The 19,532-nt window shown below is 37.7% G+C and overlaps 1 protein-coding gene across 1 annotated transcript in view; it reads left to right on the top strand.

The window, feature by feature from the left end:
- The window catches only part of USH2A (usherin), a 686,658-nt gene that overhangs the window by 406,545 nt on the left and 260,581 nt on the right, over nt 1-19,532 (top strand). The window contains 1 exon segment of the mRNA XM_025420646.3: nt 1,076-1,255. Within this exon segment, the coding sequence (XP_025276431.3) occupies nt 1,076-1,255 (180 nt within the window).

Here is a 19,532-nt window from a genome sequence, read left to right as displayed (position 1 = left end):
TGGCCATGTTTTAATTTTTAAACATTTAACCAATGAGGATTGTGTCATTATCTGAAAATCTTGCAAATATGCTTTCCTCTTAAAGTCCAACATCATGTGTGTTTTTTATTCATTTGCCTATATTTGTAGAATTTGAGAGGAGGAAATTAAAGAGACATACCATAAAAGTGTTTTGGCAAAAAAAATAAATAAATAAAAAGGCTTTGTGAGCCTTACAATCTTAATGGCTCTTGACTTCTGTGTGTTAAGAATAATGACAACTTAATTTTTCTAAATTTCAGCACTCTTCTGAAAAATCTGCCTCATGTAAACTTTTCAGAGAAGCGTCGAATCCAGACAATGAAATAAATCTTAGGACAGGATTTTCAGTTGTAACCTTTTCCTTGTTTTAAGCCTAATTCCTAACTCTTCTGAACTTTGAATGTAAGTCATTTGTGTGAGAGAGTGACATCAAACCCTATTATTGAGCAGCAGTATTTTCCTGTATCTTAGACATGCTACTATTTGAGAATGGGTTTGCTCAAGTTTTGGAAGGATGGTCATGGTGGAGCTCAGTGACAGTACATGGAAGGTGATTCTTTTACGCAGCCAGGCAGCCTCTGGAGTTGGGCATAGAGCTACAAATAGGATCTTCTGATCAAAGTGGGCACAGACTGCTTTTCAAAATATTCTGGCCAATTCTGATTTAAAGAGGAAGTAGAGGGAAAGCAGCGAGCCTACGTCTCAAGGAAAATGAGCAGCAAATACCCCAATTGATGACAAAGGAAATATCTGACATGTATAATTTGAATATACTGCTTATATCCAGAACCTTTCTGGATGGGAGAAAGAGTGTGATTTCCTCCAGTCTGCACATCAGATAAAATCCAAGGATTAAAAACACCCTCAAACAGTTGTAAATAATCCATCATGGGATCCATTAATATGTCTGTGCCATGTTTTTCCTTACGTGCACAATACTTGTGAACGGCTTCACACTATCTTAGAATAACAGCTCAGTTATTTTTGATCACTGTGATGAAGGAATGAACTCTTAAATGTACACTAATTTTAATAATTTTATTTTTTTTTTCAGCAGACAATAACTACACTCTTCTGAATGGCACACAAGTCATGCACAGTGGTGAAGAGACCAACCTTTGGGTACTCATCGAGGGGCTGGTTCCTTTTACTGATTATACCGTACAAGTGAATGTTTCAAATAGCCAAGGCAGCTTGATAAGTGATCCTATAACATTTGCAATGCCGCCTGGGGGTAAGTCTATGAGCAACGTTGACTACATAAATTTATATCGTTGGCTACATAAATTTATATAAATGCCTCGCTACTAAGTCTCCACTGAGCACTTGTTTATAGTGAGAATTATTATTTTTTTTTCAGGACATAGAGGCTCAATTGTATTTCTGGTTGTTTGGGTGTTGTTTTGTTTTGTTGAGACCCTTTTATTGATTTTTTTTATTGTTCTATTGAGACCGCTTTCATCTTGCACTGTGTGTGTACAGAGGTAAATGTCATACACACGAAGCTCTTGTTTTGCATGTTAAAACGATTGGGAAATGGTTTTTGTTTGTTTGTGTGTTTCAGCCTTCATTTTAGATCCAAAATTTATATTTTCAGTTTGAGCTTTGGTTCCCATTCCTGATTTTTGGAAAAACCTTATCTATCTAAACCTCTCTATTTGCCAGAAAAGGACAGCATGCAACAAATAGAAAAGGAAAACTAGTCACCCCACTGGAAAAATACCTTGAACTCCCGTGTCCTAATGATTAGGGTCCAACATTGTCACTTTCGTATTTGAAATGTGGTACAATCCAGATATTTTTATTTTAACTATTTGTGTAAGTAACTGACTTAACTTATTTAGAATTCTTATTTTGATCTACAGTCAACTCTACCCTCATTTTAACTCTCTGTGGGAATAATTGCTAAGAAAAAAATTCCCTCTTAGATTCATATACACAGCCCTTGGACAAAAGAGCATGCCTCCAAGTAATAAGAGCGTGATTCACAACTGAGTGTTCAGGAATACATGTTTTCAAAAATACTAGCAGAAAAGGACTCCAGAACACCCAATGGCTGTCTTGTAGCTCTACTTCAAAAACCAGTGTGCTCTGGACTAAGGGAGAATGTCACTATGTCACGAAACAGCAGGACTGGATAAATACCTCTTCTGTAGCAAAGAGTATAAGAGCAGTGAAAGCCTCATCACAAGAGGAAAATAAACAGTTTAATTTGCAGTTCGTATAGGACACTTCTCCCCGGGAAAGATTTAATACCTGCTATATCATTAAAGTCACTCATTCTTATCTACCTTTCATGACATTATAAGATTTAATGAATAGATGTTTACCAAAACACCTGAAATTCTAAATGGCAGAAGCCACATTGCTTGGGAATGCTTGGAAGAGACAGTTGGAGCTGAATGACTCTGTCTTATTTCATAAACTGATAATAGAAGGGGGGGTTGAATTTAGGTAGGGGCTTGTTTAAGAATTGAGACTCAAAAACCAAAACAAAGCAAAATCAAGAAAAGAAACCTTAGATATTTGTGTCTTCATTTTTTTAATCAACTCAACATGCCGGAAAGGATAGAACATTTGATGACTCTATACCTTAGTATATAATACCCTTTATTCACATTTAGATATTAAACAGTAATTAATGATTTAATGGAGATTTTTAAAACATAGCGATACCTCCTTAACTGGATATGTGGGAATTTAATGAGTTATATATTCCTTTTATGGCATTCATACTGATTTAGATGGTTTGTAATTTACAGCGAGTTACGTCACATTCATAAAACAGGGCCAATTTTATTCATGCACTTAGGAATGCCTAATAATGTGGGGTAAATATCTCTGTGTGCATGAGTACATACAGTTTAGTTAAACATCACAAATTTCAGGGCACCTGAGTGGCGCAGTCCATTAAGCAGCTGTGTTCAGCTCACGTCATGATTGTGGGGCCCTGGGATGGAGCCTGGGGTCATTGGGAGCCCTGCTCAGCGGGGAGCCTGCTTCTCCTTCTCCTTACTGCACCCCCCCAACTACCCCCAGCCCGCTCATGCTCCCTCGCTCAAATAAATAAAATCTTTAAAACAACAACAACACAGCTTCTAATGCTAACTCAGCATACAGTCTGTGACTGTATCTGTCAGTGGTTAGTAGAAGAATTAATATTATGCAAATGGGAAGAAACTAAAATTTTCTTTCTAACAGTATAGTAGAACTGAAATCAACTGCCGAGTTTACTTTTATCTCTACTCCGTGGATGCTTAGTCATGCCTCTGTCATGCCATTCTGCAGGCTCATCTCTCTGGGCATGATGTCATCATTCACTTTCTAAACTCAGAAATCCAGATTTGGGGAGATGGCCCTTCACCAACAGAAGAGGCAAAATGTCTTCAAAGACAGTGATTTGCTCAAGTTTATTGCAGCCATTAGGACATACTTTCTTTTTTCATCATTAGATTGTTGTTGATTACAATTAGGAAACTTATAGCTTTGAAATTATCTTTTTTATGACCTTGTGGCAGTTTAAAGGTGACACCTCATTGATTAAATAGGTTTTAGTTCATGCTTCCTTTTACTTAATGATCTGAAAACGTATTATCCTGATTTACACATAAAATCATGCTGAAAAGCATGTGGCATTCACTAGAATATGTGTGTTTAAGTAGAATTAAATTAGTACTGAGAGTTATTAAAGAAATCTTCCATGCCTTTGTCCAGTGAACTGTGCTTCGTACCGAAATGAATAATAAATGAACCGATGTACAGAAGTGAACCAACTTATGGGCAGAGAAGGTTCTATATGCTATTTACTTTTCCATTATATTTGGATTGTTACCATTTTTGCCGTTTCCTTGATTTCAAATACTAGGTCTCCTTTTTGGTGTTGTGGAATTCCTACTATACTTTGAGTGCTGGATTATGCAAGATTTGTAGTGATAATACCCTTAGCTATGTTTTCTTCTCAGTGTAGTTTGAAAATATAATAACAGAAGGTTTGGGCCAAATAGAAATGCTAATTTTTTTTCTTGATCAAATGTTCGTTATCAAATGTGACCGCGAAAACTGCCTTGACCCCCTAGTTCTGGCTAAATCCTACTCATTTTTAAGGTTCCAACCTAGAAATAGGTCTTTCAGAAAGTTGTCTTTTACCGACCTCAGCTGAGATAGGGCCGCTAGGTGTCCTAGAGTACAATCATGTTATGTTGAAATGGCCTGTCTGATGGGACTGTCACAATCACTGGTTATAAGACTCTACACAGCAGGGGCTGTTTTGTATTCGTGTTTTGATCTTCTGTGCCTAGACCCAACCTAACGCATCGTAGGTTCATAATGAATAATCAGTGAGTGAATGAATCAATCAATCAAGATAGCTTAATTAACAGTTTTAAATTGTAAGTTATCATTGCTTGGGCCCGTTCATGCCTCATCTTTATCTGAGCAACCTTATATTGTAACCAGCTGTGGAGAATGTGAACCCCTGTGCACACACTGTTGTCCAACTAGGGGTGCTGTGGCTATGCAGATGTAACTGAGGGCCCAAAGGAGGGCAAGAGAATGGAGGTAAATATTCTCGAATTGCACCAACCCATCACTCTGATTCCCTCCCTATGGTGGTTATTCAGGTAGGCATAGAATAATGGACAGTTTATGTGGGAATTTGGAAAGAAAAGGTAGGGGCACAGGTACAAAAACTTTTCCCTGGTACATCATCTCTTCTTTGATGTTTGTGAAACATCTTACTTGATACCAGCTTTCTTTATTTTTCTTATGAGAAAAAAAAAAAAGATTTACATGCAGTATATACCTCAGTAAAGCTGGGGAAAAAAAATGTAAAAAGCAATCTAACAGTATCTCATCCCAAACCCTAGTTAATTCCATCAGATCTTCCTGTTTCGTTGCTCTTGTATTATTTACGAAAATCAATTTTATTTAAAAAAGTAAGGCTCTCAACTTTGACTAAACAAATAAAAAAAGAATATGACCAAACAAATTGATAAACACAAATTATTTTGAAGATGAAGATTAAGACAATTCAGATCATGCAAGAGCTCAGCACACAGATACACAGTGGCAAATCCCAATCACACACATTTTTTTTTATTTAAAAAATTCACTTGAAATATTATTTGGTCAACTGGAGGAGTCTGGGGGTTATTTTTCCTTCATTTCTGTAGCATATTTCCACCCACTTCCATGCTCAGGTTTTTGTATTTCTACAACTACTATATTATTTGGTTGTTTGTAATAACATAATACTCATATTTAGCACTAGGATACTCTTAGAAATGAAGAATATATTTAATCTGAGCTCTTGAATAGCATTATAGTGAAAGTTCAAGAGTTCTAGGAAAAAAAAATTAAAAAAATAAAAATGGAATCCAAATGTTAATCCATAAATATGAAACTTTCCTGTGACCTTTACCCCTTCAAGGTCTGGAGTTACTAATGGGGTTAGGATTTCAACTCTTAATGGGGCTCAGTGCATTAGTGTTTTGTATGCATGGAATTCAGCATTCAGTTTAATAAGTGGTTGACATTGGTGATGTCCCTTAATTTGCTTAAATCTAATTGGCTCTTTTATCAGTCAAACCTGTATGGATTGGCAATTGATCAGAAAGGGTCAGCCATGACTCTGCATGTCGTTAAAGGATGGACCCCCCCCACCTCCCCGTTAAAGCCACAGTTGCATGATAATAAGCAAAGGAAGAACAAATGAGCTTAGAGGCGGAAGGCAAAGAAGCTTAGAAGTTTTTCAGGATCTTCAAGTTCAGAACAAAGGCATTATAGAGTATATAAATTTTAAATACACTGCATTTTGCCTCCAGACTTAAACCTTTTTTTCCAGATGAACTGAAATCTTGTCTGAAACTGTCTTTGTTACATCAAAGACCTACTCAGAAAGCTAAAAGAGACAGAAGAAGCATAAAAGGGCATAGTTTAAAATGATTAGTGACAAATTCTATACTGACGAGCTAGAAACAGATTTTTTGTGAAACTTTTATATTTTTCCAAAAGGAATAATTTTATTCTATTTATCTTTCTCTGAACTGCTTTATTGTAACAGTGAAAGGAACTCAGAGCCACATGAATTTGTGAACTTAATCTGGTGTTCTAGGATGGTAAATAATTTGTCATTTATGCCTTCAAATTGATGAGAATTATTATAACCCACAGACTTCATAAAAAAGACTAAGCTTGAGGAGCCTGTTTCTTTTCCAAAGGTGGGTTATTAGAAAATCAAAAACTGAGCAAGGCAAAATGGTTGTGAGTGGCTTCTTTTAGAATTTGTTTGAGTTTGTCTCTCCTTCCCTTGACCACCCCCCCCCCTCGCCCGGCATCCTCCCCCCCACCTTAAACAGCAATGAAATAAAAGGAGGCCATCCATTGGGAATTAATAGTTAGGTACATTGTAAAAGTGTAGACTTTGGAATCCCACAGACCTAGATTTGAATCCACCTCCTTCACTCACTGGCTGTGTTGCTGAGCAACCTACAGATATATCTGGTTACCTCAGTTTGTTCATCCATAAAACTAGCTCAATGGTAATTCCCACTTGGTAGCGGATTAGACAACACAGTGTATGTTAACATGCTGAGCACAGTGCCTGTCTTGATAGATATTTGGTGCTCGCTGCCTTTTTTGTTCTATTTCACTGTTTAAGACCCTTTTTGAGACTCTTGTGATACTGTGATTCAGAAGAAATACATGTATGGTCTTGTCCCCATTTCTGGCAGAGAGCTCCTGAGTCCCTGGGAATTTCCTAGGTGATGAGGAAGGATAAAGGTGTCTCTCGTTATGTTACTAAGGTGACTTGTGGTCCTCACCTAAGGGTGGGGGTTGGTTGCCAGTGGTGTCAAGCAGGTGGTTAGAGAATTGGAACTTTATTTAAGTCCCACCTCCTGTCCTCCGAGGAGGGGAAAGGGTCTGGAGGTTGGCTCAATCTCCAGTGGTCAGTTATTTCATCGATCATGTCTGGGTCATGAAGCTTCCATAAAAACCCATATGGATGAAGTTCAGAGAGCTTCCAGGTTGGTGAACACCTGGGTATTTGGGGAGAATGGCCAGTTTATTTTTTTTATTTTTATTTTTTATGATAATCACACAAAGAGAGAGAGAGAGAGAGGCAGAGACACAGGCAGAGGGAGAAGCAGGCTCCATGCACCGGGAGCCTGATGTGGGATTCGATCCCGGGTCTCCAGGATCGCGCCCTGGGCCAAAGGCAGGCGCCAAACCGCTGTGCCACCCAGGGATCCCAGAATGGCCAGTTTAAATAGGGTGAGGAAGCTCTGAGTTCCTTCCCATATACTTTGCCCTATGCATCTCTTTCTTGTGGCTGTTCTGGGTTATGTCTTTTGTAATAAACCAATAACATAGTGAGTAAATCCTTTGTAATAAACCAGTAATCTAGAGAGTAAATGGGTTTCCTGAGTTCTGTGAACCATTCTAGCAAATTAATCAAACCTAAGGAGGGAGTCACGGGAGCCTCGGATTTATAGCTGTTTGGTCAGAAGCGCAGGTGACAATTTGTGTGTATGGGGGCAGACGGAGCAGCCTTGTGGGACCGAATCCTTAACCTGTTGATTCTAACATTATCTCCAGGTAGATAGTGTCAGAACTGAGTTGAATTGTAAGACATCCACCTGGTGTCCAGCACCATTGGACTTTGGGCTGCAGAAGCCTTTTACCTCTGAAAACTGGACAATGTCCTAAAGGGAGGACAAATGAAAATCAGGGTCTTTACACTTGCTGGGAAGACCTCCTACATTTCGTCTTCCTATGTCCTAATCTCTTCCTATATTTATCCCTCAGAGCATTGGCATAAATACAGTCAGGCCAGTAGCCCTGCTTGGGTACTTGTGATATATATTGGATGATGAAGTAAAGCAAGAAGGATGAAAAGTAATTTTCCTTTTGAAATAGCTTAAATATCTTCCTCCATGACCTCTGGATCATAATGTGCAAATGATTTTTACATCAAGCTCTCATTGGTTATCTTGGGATTTCAGTGGGCAGAAAAGCAGCACATTTTTTTCTTAATAGACTCTCTTCTGTATTCATACCAGGCCACTTATTACATACAATTTTTATGATTATTTTTTATTTCCATTATATGTATATTTTATTCATAAGTGAATGCTTTCCTAACTTTGTTAATGCTAGCCAAAAGGAGGAGTTTGGAATTTTTGCTACATGCTTTTCCTCATTTCCTAATTTTCCTTAAATATATTTTTTAAAAAGTTGAACCTTGGAACTGAAAATGTATTTCATTTTTCATTGAGTAGGAAAGCTTAGTAGTTGTCCAGACAACGCACTTTTGAATAACTAGACGAAATCTTTACTTTTTGAAAAGTAACATAATGTTTGTCCAATAATAGCGCTAAAAGAATGATATATGGTAGCCGCTGATTTTTCATAGATTTAAGTATGGAATTAATTTTTGTTTACATTAAAAGACTGGAATGCTTTGACACTTTTCTATTACTATGTAACAAACCATCCCAAAACTTAGTAATTTAATACAACTACTCTTTAATATATCTCACGATTGTACAAATCGTCAGTTTGGGAAAATACAATGAAGTCTCCTGGAAAATATACCAAAGTGGCAAAATTTTGCCCCTGAGCTAGGATAGTTGAGTATCCATCTTGGTAAGTTACAGAATAAATGTAAATTTTAAAAATTAATTTAGTGAATGCGCTAAGAGATAGTAGGTAAGGAGAGTACCTACTGTATACCAGAAGCAAAAGAAAAAGCATGAAAAGGAGCTGAGTGATGACCTACCCTAGGGGCAGCCTACCCCAAGAAGAGGGAGGGGACAGCTATCAAATTCTTCTTTGAGGTGACTTGTTAAAATAGTTCTGCCTTTGAAAGAAAAAGAGAAAGAAAGCATTGATTCTATGCCTTCAATTGATTAGGAACTGAGTCTGAGGGTTGTTTTTTGTTTTTTGTTTTTTTTTTTTTGGCACAACTTGCTCAGTGAATTTGGTTTTCTCCTTCAGTTTTTAAAGGAAAGTACGGAATTTTCTCTCCTTTTTTTCTCCTCTCAACAGAAATCCCTAAGACCTTTTAAAAGGAATGGTATGGTAGTTCTATGGACCAAGCATAAGGTGAATGGCATCATTTTAAGATGGAATCTCCAAGACAATTAGAAGGAATTAGAAGCTCAAAAGGCAGGAAGACCAAACAAACAAACAAACCAAAAACAAAAAAATCCGCACACAAAATAAGAAAAATCGCAAAGGCAAACTCCATTGTATCCTACACTTGCCTTAATTTACACAGCCCTCACTTGCTGTAGCATCGAGAGCTATAAACTCTTTCTAGGCTTTCTAAAATCTCTATTTAGCACAATGCCAAGAGGCTACTTTCTTGTGTTTTAAGTACTAAAACTAAAAATCAATAGTACTAAAAATTGTAAAACTACTCGCAGTGTGCAAGTGATGATTCCATCAGCACGTGTTTTCTGTTTTTCATCTGCTCTGAATCCAATTTATTTATAAGGTGTTTAAGTCAAAATTTCAACATGCCGGTGGCCATGAGGTATCTCAAAAATGAAAAAAAAATCCAAAGGAATGGAAATTTTAAAAATAAACTGTAGGTTGGAAACCAAAAGAAAGAAACAATAGACTAAAATGTTAGCCTAACTAAGTAGGCGAAGATATTACCTTATCCAGGGGGTTGGAGGAAGGAGGAGATTAACTGCCCTTTCTAATGTAAAAGCCACAATGAAGATACAAGATGATGAGGACTAGCCCTCTCTAAAACAACAGCATTCCACCAAGTAAACAGATGGTTTGTCTTCCCCTTCAGTATATTAAAGGCCTCACAGTGGAAATTGCATTCAGTTCACATGAAGCTTTAGAGTAGTTGCACATAATGTTGTACTTCTGTGCATGTCTTCCAAACATGCTATTTTTTCTCCAGGAAAAATCAGCCTATTGACAGTAATAAAGCAGACAGATTCAATGAATAAATAGTATTTAAATTCTTAATAAAATAAAGAGTGTGCTTTTGAAAACATATACCATTTCGTTCAGCCTATGCTCAATCCCAAGTATGTTATGAGAACAGAACCCAAGAATTTACAACTGTCTCAAACTTGCCGTCCAATCCTTTCATGAAAACTCTTACCTTTACTTTAGAATTGTTAGTTCACTTTGCTCTTTGTGTGTGTGTGTGTGTGCGCGTGTGCATACATGTGCATTTGTAAGACTACATTGCATACACCGAGGAGGATAAATTTCCATGTCATAATTTGTGAAATTTTCCTCACTTTGCATGTCACCATCTTGACAATGAACTTCCTCCTTAGAAAAACACTTTAGAAAGGGACTGACTTCTGAGCCACGGAGAAGATGGAAGTGAACTTTGAAGTGTGCTTACCATGGACTCAACAAGCCTCCAGCAAAGGGCTGCCAGCTTCCCACATTTGCATACTCTCCTGTGGTTTGTATAGAAATACACACGCCCACACACAATTAAGTGCTATCTTTAGAGCGTCCTGGGGCAAGAGAGAGAGACCAAAAAAAAAAAAAAGTAAAAGAAATCACATTTTTCCTACTTTACCAGGGGAGAGAGGTGGGAAATATTATCTCTTTAAGTTCCATTGATATTTAAAAATCATATTTTTAAAAAAGAATAAGTACAATTCCCCTTTCTGTTTTTTTTATCTTGGAATAAAGGTTATCTATAACTTTAAGGTTAAAAAAAAAATCATGTCTGTCTGAATGCCTCTGCAGTTTGAAAGCAACTTGAAGTTTTATTTGAATTCTTATAGTGCCCTAAAGAAATTTTTGCTTTATTTTTTAAAAAATAATATCTTATTCTTTCCTTTTTCTTTGTTATTTTAGACAGAATCTGTGCCTGACTTGCATAAAATTCCATGAACACTTACTTGTCTGTAAAAACACCTTTACAAAAGGGAGACAAGTTCTTAATATACCATAGGTTCTTGAAGACCATATTTCCTATCCCTTTTCATTCATTAGGAACTTCAAGAAAATCCTTATTGTATCTCTACAAAGGGACATAGATCATCCAGAGTCTAAAGGTTCTAGAATTTTGCAAAAACTTCATGAGAATAGATTGTGATAACAGTAAACAAATTTACTGGCCACAATGATACTCATGATTATTAATTAACTGGGACAAATGGAACTAGGAATGTGTATACATTATGAGAGCAATCCTTCTCTTTACACCTCCACAATCATTTCGGAACTCATAGGATCTTGGGTTTATTTAAAGGTCTCATATGTGTGTAACATGCTTATGTACTAGAGTCTAAATCCATGCTGAGGACAAAATGTGTGGATGTGTGGATGAATGGTGGTAGATAAAGGAGTCATAGTGGATCTGCTCTCGTTTTCTCCTTTTTTTTCCCCTCCCTCCCTTCCTTTTCCTTCCTTCCTTCCTTCCTTCCTTCCTTCCTTCCTTCCTTCCTTCTTCTCTTCCTTCCTTCCTTCTTCTCTTCCTTCCTTCCTTCCTTCTTCTCTTCCTTCCTTCCTCTTCCTTCTCTCCTTCCCTCCCTCCCTGCCTCATTCCCTATCTTTCCAGATCTCTCTCCCCATTTGCTATTTATCTTGGCTCTGGGCACATAGTGGGAAATTAGTAATGCTTACTGTCATGCCCCCAAGGGAGTTCATAGTGCCCTGGTATTATTTTTGCACTCAACATGTCTTCACCCTTCCTGCTCTTTCTTTTGATTACAGTGCTTACATTTCCCTCTGGGCACCCTGGACTCTCATGCTCAGAACATGTGCGGTGTGTGGAGTTGACTCTATCACCAAGTCCAGCCATTGAGACCATCATATTCCCCTGACCACAGTGATATTTTTTCAGGAATTATAGATGTTCCAATTAGAGGTAATGAGATACCAGTAAACCAGTGTAGCCAACAGAAGTATATGCTTGGTTCTGGGTTTGAATCTGAAGTTTAGTTGGATCTCCTTCAGGTCATTTTGCCCCTCAAGGACTCTGTGAATATAGCCAAAGATGGGAGAAAGCAGAGGGGATTTGAGAGAAGGAGGTAGACTGGATTCTGGAGACATCTTCCGATGCCTTGAATCCAGTTCTGAAACCAACTATTTACCTAGATTTTTCTATTATGAGAGCCAAACCCTTTCATTATTTAAGCCTGGATGTGTTGGGTTTTCTGCCACTTGAGAACAAAAGCATTTAAACCACAGGATGCTTTAGAGAAAGGAAGAAGTAGAGAGAATTTGGAGAACCCTCTTAACTTCCTGAAAATCATGCCAATCTGGTGACTCAGCATATGTGTTGGCTTCTGTTTGAGCTGTCAAACATGGAAGCCTCAGGAAGCAAACCTGATGAGAAATGAAATAATAATGTAAGGTGATAAAATTGCTAAGCCCATTCTGAAGGTCCTCTTCAGAGCCACTTCGTAGGGCAATTTTCTGAGACACTTGTCCTCTGTTTTCACGTCTCCGAGCCCTGAGCTCTAGCAATGACTCTTGCACCAATTAGCTATTGGGTCTGCTTTAGGCGACTTGCTTGATTCTGATACCAGTTCCTCATCTCTAAAACGGCAGACTTGAATGAGTCCAGTGGTGCCACAGTGTGATCCTGGGAAGGGAGCATCACCATTGCTTGGGAGCTTGTTTGAAATGCAGATCCTGGAGGCGCCTGATCGCTCAGTCGCTTAAGCAAAGAACTCTTGGTTTGGGCTCAGGTCATGACCTCAGGGTCCTGGGAGCTGGACCTTGTGTCCAGCTTGTGTCCCCGCCCAGCTGGAAGTCAGCTTCCCTGCTTTCTCTCCCTCTACCCCTCCACTTGTACACTTGTGTGTGCTCTCTCTCTCTCTCTCTCTCTAAAATAAATAAATATTTGTTTTAAAAGAAGTACACAGGGCAGCCCTGGTGGCTCAGCGGTTTAGCGCCTGCCTTCAGCCCAGGGTGTGATCCTGGAGATCCGAAATCGAGTCCCACGTCAGGCTCCTTGCATGGAGCCTGCTTCTCCCTCTGCCTGTGTTTCTGCCTCTCTCTCTGTGTCTGTCTCAAATAAATAAATAAATAAATAAATAAATAAATAAATAAAATCTTAAAAAAATAAAAATAAATTAAAAAAATAAAAATAAAAGAAGTACACAGATTATGGATCCCCATACTCAGTCTGCTGAATCAGAAATTTGGAGGTTGGAGCTACATGTTCTCTTTTTTATTAGATGCCCCCCCCCCCCCCACATCCCAGGTTAAATTTGGATTCAGGGCCTATCTGGATACCCACCCAAATTTGAAAACCACTGAACTAGGTCTCTAGAACCTCTTCAAAGGAAAAAGAAATACACAATCTCATCTGTGACTCTGCCACACTTAATAATTGAGATGCAGAATTGCTGAGGGAAAAATGGGTGAAACAGGTGCCTGCACTTAGCTTGGCTTTGAATATAGATGTTCCATCCTCAGGGCCAGAGGCCTTCCCACTGTGAGCAGCCGGCCAGTCCCTCAGCCTCCCTGAGTGGGACAGGAAGAGATGCCATGGATAACCGATTCCAGATGTGGAATCCTACTTGTGGCACCAGGAAGCAACAGGCACCAAGTTTTATGCACTGACGAACACTAATCGGCCCTACTGTGACGACGCCGTCAGCTAAATTTCCTCTGCTCTTCGATTCCTTCACAGAACATCTGTTATAAGGAGCTCCACGTAACGAAAACCTGAGCCTCTTCCCTCTGGGGGATTTTCTTTAACGAGCGTCTCGGGGCTGCACCTCCACTATAGGGTTTTGAAATGTGTTCTTCGAGTCAGTTACATCTTTATCCTGAATTCCAGGATTTGCTGGCTATCAGACCTCATCGTTAAGATTCTTCCTTCTAGGAGTTCACAAACACAGCTCCACAGAGGAGGCTGAGAGAGGCTCCAGTTGCCTAGAGAACAATTAGGACCGTGCAATCGTTCATTTGATAAAAATAGTTCGTCTTGGCTGTGGTGACTACCCACACTTAGAGAGCTCACACTAGGTGCAGAGGCTCCTTAGCACCTACCAACTCATTTCATTCTCGCACACTCTAGAGAGAAGTGCTATTATTATCTCTACTGATACATGAGAAGGCTCAGGGAAAGAGATTGTCTTGCAACTAGATTGTTAAGGTCATATGCCTAGTAAATGGCAAGACCATCTTCAACCCTGAAGATAGAAACCTGGTTCTGAGCCACTGCTTTCCTGTTCATTTGAAGCACCCTCCGCTGATGCCTCATATCCTCTCTTAGCAGACGTAGCACAGATTTCCAGGCTCCGCTAGTCAACAAGGGTCTGAAGATGTGGCTTGACTCTACCGTCGTGTCAACTAGAGTTCCAAGGGTTTCCTTTGGGTGAGATACCAGGTGCTCAAAACCTGTCGCCGTTGCACTGGAAAGATCCCTCAATGAACTACATGACCCATGCATTTAAAGTTTACATCCTAATGAGAGGGGAAGATTTCAGTTAAAACAGTTTTTTACAGCCTTGCAAAGGATTAAGCAAAAGCAAGATACTCTGTGAATACTCTATAACGTTGAATAGACAGCAAAAATTAATCAGTTGGACCGTCTGTTCCCAGCAAGGAGAGAAGTACTTACTTGCTCACCAAGTATTTTGACCAACTTCTTTCATATTTGCTTGTGAACTTCTAAGATGAGCTCTAATTGGATGAACAGAATATTAAAATAACCTCTATTTATTTATTTAGGAGAAAAGACTCATTTAACTTTTCTGAAAATATTTCTCTTTCTGAACTTTTAGCACTCCAGTGACATGCATTATAATTTACACTTCTTTCTTTGGCTTGTGATAAAAAATTTAAGTTTTCTGATCTGTTTTCCTGTTGCAGAGGCTTTTGTTTAGGTATGAAACAGGAAATCTCATTAGAACTTGTTCAAATACATTTACCCAAAACATTAGTGTTTAACAGTGGTGTCACCATTGCTAATTACTAAGTTGTCCTTTCTTTGGGCCTATATTAAAATTGAATTCTTTGTATTAATGCCCTCTGTATCCCAAGGGAAATGAATAAACGTGATCTTCTGATTGTGCATAATTTGTACTCCTAACAAAGAGAGACTTCATTTATCTAATACTATTAATTTCAGAAAGTTAAAAATAAAACTTTATGAAAAGAAAGGAAACCTATATTTGTGAAAGCAGGATGAATGAATCCTTTCTCCCCATATTAAAAAATTTTTTATCAGATTTATATATATAGATTCTGTTAAGAATTTATCAGATTAAACATCAGATTAAAAAGACAACAGTTGCATGAGGACATGTATTCACAAGTGGAATACTGGAGAACCTGAGAGTGTGACCAGTGTGAGTGTGTAAGAGAAACATTCCCTGGAACAGTCATGGGAATGACCATCCATGTCCTCAGGCCATCAGAAAGGAGGAGCACCTGCCTCATTGGAGTGAGCGGGCACGGCCACACAACAAGGCTCCAATCTTTGTTCACATAGTTGACTCTGTAGAGTCTCAGGTGACCATGTCTCTTAAATTGTGCATCTGTTAAGCACATACACTGTAGTTCTGTGCATCTAACTGAATTTTAACTTAACCCACTACCCACCATCCCCAGTGTGTCCATGCACTGGTTGTGTGATGTCGAGGAAGTTATCTCCTCTCTAGGACACAATTTTTACCTCCTCTCTAGGTCACAATTTTTTCATCTGTAAAAGGAGTTCCTAATCCTCTAACCATCCTCAGTGGGTTTTGGTTGGGGTCAAAGGACATGCACACAGAGAAGATCACTGGGTACAGAAGTAGGTGCTTGACGATTTGTCTGAAGAATATAAAATATGATCTATAATAAGCACAGAATATATATAAACTATCACTATTTATGTTGCAAATTAAACCAACCTCTAAACATCTAAATTTTTATTTTCCTTGATGATTCTAACAACTGCCTCTTAAAGCTAAATGTGAGGAAACAGCAGACTGGTTGTGGTATATTAAATTATAAGTGAGGACTAATTTGAGGATCAAAGGTGCTCTTTGGGGGATATCACTCGCCTGGTAGGAAAAGCATTAGCTGTCTCCCTCTGTCTCATGTACTTGTACTCTCTGTCTTGGAAATATCCTTCCCCACAGTTCCAGAATCTTGATGTTTAATTTAACACAAAGGTCTTTGAGAAGCACAACAGGGGGTTGTTTCTGGTAGTTCTGGCACTGAGGAAATTGAAATGTACATGTTTTTTCTCATTTATCAAAGACAGGCAAGAATCTAAACTGACATTTTATATCAAATGAATTATGAACTGTGTACTTTGTACCTAAGGGAACAACAACTAAATTGGAGTTTGGGATAAAAGAGAGATAGAGAGACAAAAGTAGGTTTTTAATAAAACATACAGTAATTTCTGTTACTCCATCTGATGGTGACATGGCCAAACAGTCTTATTTTATAACTGGTGAATGCAAGTAGGCTCCTCGGAAATCGGTAAGATTTAAATATATTTGAGAGATTTTTCTCAGAAAGGATTAAATTTCTTCTTGTGTAGCTAGGTTTTATGAACAGTGAAACATTCTTGATAATCTAAAGTTAACTTTTACCTTTTTTTGTCAATGCCCTCTTTATTAGAAAAAATAAATAACATTTGCAAATTCTTTGTCCAGAAAAAAGATAAGACTAAAAGTTGCTTTGAGGAATAAATATAGTATACAAGGTAAAAATAGCATGCATGAAAGTACGATATTCCATATCCCTCTATTTATCTGCAACCCACACATACACATATGCACACCCACACACAAGCAAATTATTCTAGTGATTAAGAGCTTGGATTCTAAAATCAACCAATTGGGTTTAAAACTAAATTTCCCCTCTTACTAGCCTGTATGATCTTGAACAAGTTATACAATCACACTTTGCCTAAGGTTTTTCTTTCCATAAAATGGGAGAAATCGTAGTCATAAGGTTGACACTGAGAGAATTTAGTATGATAAGTGCTTGCAAAGGATGTAAGATGTTTGGACACATAATAATGGTCTATTTCATTGCAAAGTTATATCCTTCCCATTGTACATAAGAAGATTGAATAGCAACAAATTAGCTCCGCGCTTTTCAGTGGCTACTGATTCCTAATATATAGGAGACGTTTCAATTAAACTTTTAAGGTAAAAGAAGATCCTATCGTGTCTATGCAATATGCCCCAATAATCATTTTTTAAATTATTTATTTATTTTTTTAAAGATTTATTTATTTATGATAGACACAGAGAGAGAGAAAGAGAGGCAGAGACACAGGAGGAGGGAGAAGCAGACTCCATGCCGGGAGCCCGACGTGGGACTCGATCCCGGGTCTCCAGGATCGTGCCCTGGGACAAAGGCAGGCGCTAAACCACTGAGCCACCCAGGGATCCCCCCAATAATCATTTTTAAAATTACTAATTGAAGATTCTTGGGATGACATTTTCTCAAGGTTGTTACCAGTGTAATAGAGGAATATTTAGTTTTGACATTTCTAGGTAAAGCTATGTTTTGATTACTATGCTTTGGTCAAAAGTAGTAGATATTCTAATTTGTGCTACATATAAATTAAAGAAGTATTATTAATATTAATACATTTGTTTCTACTTCCGAATTTCCTCCAGGTTTATAAGCCTAAAACTGACAAATTTCCTTCCTATTCATACCATAGACTTTCTGATACTAGTGCTATACTGGATAGCAAGTGTGTGGCTAAATTACTAAAATGGTAACTCACTAATATTTTGATTATAGATTTTATTCACATGAGCTTGATTACCTAGTTATTAATCATTATTGTGGTTAAATGAGTATCAATTTTTTATTCTCAAATTTTCTACTTCATGAGCTTCAAAACCAGTTCTTATAAGTCCTTCAGGAATTTTTACCTTGATAATGACTATTATTTTACTCTCCTTAATAGAGAATGTGAAATCAATGGCCTATTGAAGTAAAAGGATGTCCCACACATAATCATGCAGTTTTAAGACTTGATCTAGTTATTCATTGAGTAGCTAATTAATCAATTTGAATATTAGATCCAGTCCCATTGTTAAGATGGCTTTTATAGGGCTGCCTAGGTAGCTCAGTGGTTGTCTGCCTTTTGCTTAGGTCATGATCCCAGGGTCCTGGAATCAAGTCCCACATCAGGCTGCCTGCAGGGAGCCTGCTTTTCATTCTGCCTGTATCTCTGCCTCTCTGTGTCTCTCATGAATAAATAAAATCTTAAAAAATATATATGGCTTTTATAACCAATCCCCTTTCTTTCATTAAATGACTAAACTTTTGTTAGCTATTCAAAGATCGCTTAACTTCTTGATTCTTGATATTCCAGAATAGTAAATTTGGTTGCACCTGTAAGAAAGAATACTGGTTCTAATTCTAAAATGCAATAGTTTGTTTTCTTAATTACCTAGCTTTTTTTTTTTTTGTAACTACTCTTATCAGACACATTCAACAAATGAGTATTTTGTGTACTCTTTCTAAAGAGACTGACTTTGACGTAGCTTGAATTTGCTCATTGTTAAAATTTTTTTATTAACCTTGCTAAGCACATTTATTTTATTTTTTAGCACATTTATTTTTAATTTTACAAATGAAAGATTCCTTAGGGAACTATTTTAATGAAGTAAGTGAACAATATTTTAACTAAAAATAGGATCGACTTAATCTATTATTATTTTTGTTGCATATATTTTAAAATATTTTTCCAATTGAAGATACACTCTACACAAAGGGCTCAAGTAATCAGATTCTCAAGGAAAAGGAATTTAATCTATGCGACCTGGAAACTAACTTGGATGAATATGATGGTATTCAAAATAATAGGAATACTTAGGAACACTCTAAGGAATACTAAGAGAAATTCAAATGTCACAAGCAGGGCTGAAGTAGAGTCTAACTCGAGGATATCTACAAGGGAAAAGAAGAAAATTTGGTTGGTGGTTTGAGATGTAACAACAAAAAAAATTCTTCTGGGCATTATGACCACCAACTTCAGGGCTTCTAATTAGCCTGACAAAGTGACAGTTCCACATTCTAGTTGAACAAATAATGTATCTAATGAAACTCAAAATCCTGATTTTTCTTTGAGCACAATGAACTACATCACTCACAGCGTTGGGATATTTCAAAATTAACAAAGGATGACTTTCTCGCCTGCCTGATGTTTCCTGGTTAACAAATTCACTGGAAAACTGTCTTGCAGAGTAATGTTAAGCAACACTTTAATCTTAAACCACAAAGGGAGGTGGAGTTGGAGGTATGTTGCCATGGTCCTATGGATGCTAATGTGAAGTAGAATCTTTTGTTTCTCAAAATGGTCAATAGCAATTAGTATTCAGTGGTGTCTTTTTATTCTGGTGCCCTTGACCCACCTTTGCCACCCCTTTCTATATTACTCCTATTATAAACTGTAACTGGGGATATCCTGGCTTCTTTTCCATTCTAATTAAAGTACTCTTACTGAACACGGGGACAATTTTTCATTTCATGAGGAACAATTATTAGAGCTAGGTGAGATCTGCCAATTGGGTTTCATGTAACTTTTG

The sequence above is a fragment of the Canis lupus genome, chromosome 38, assembly GCF_003254725.2.
Source record: "Canis lupus dingo isolate Sandy chromosome 38, ASM325472v2, whole genome shotgun sequence".
In the NCBI taxonomy this organism is placed as follows: Eukaryota; Metazoa; Chordata; class Mammalia; order Carnivora; family Canidae; genus Canis; species Canis lupus.
The sequence above is the reverse complement of the archived record's forward strand: the minus strand, read 5'-3'. Positions and strand labels throughout refer to the sequence as shown.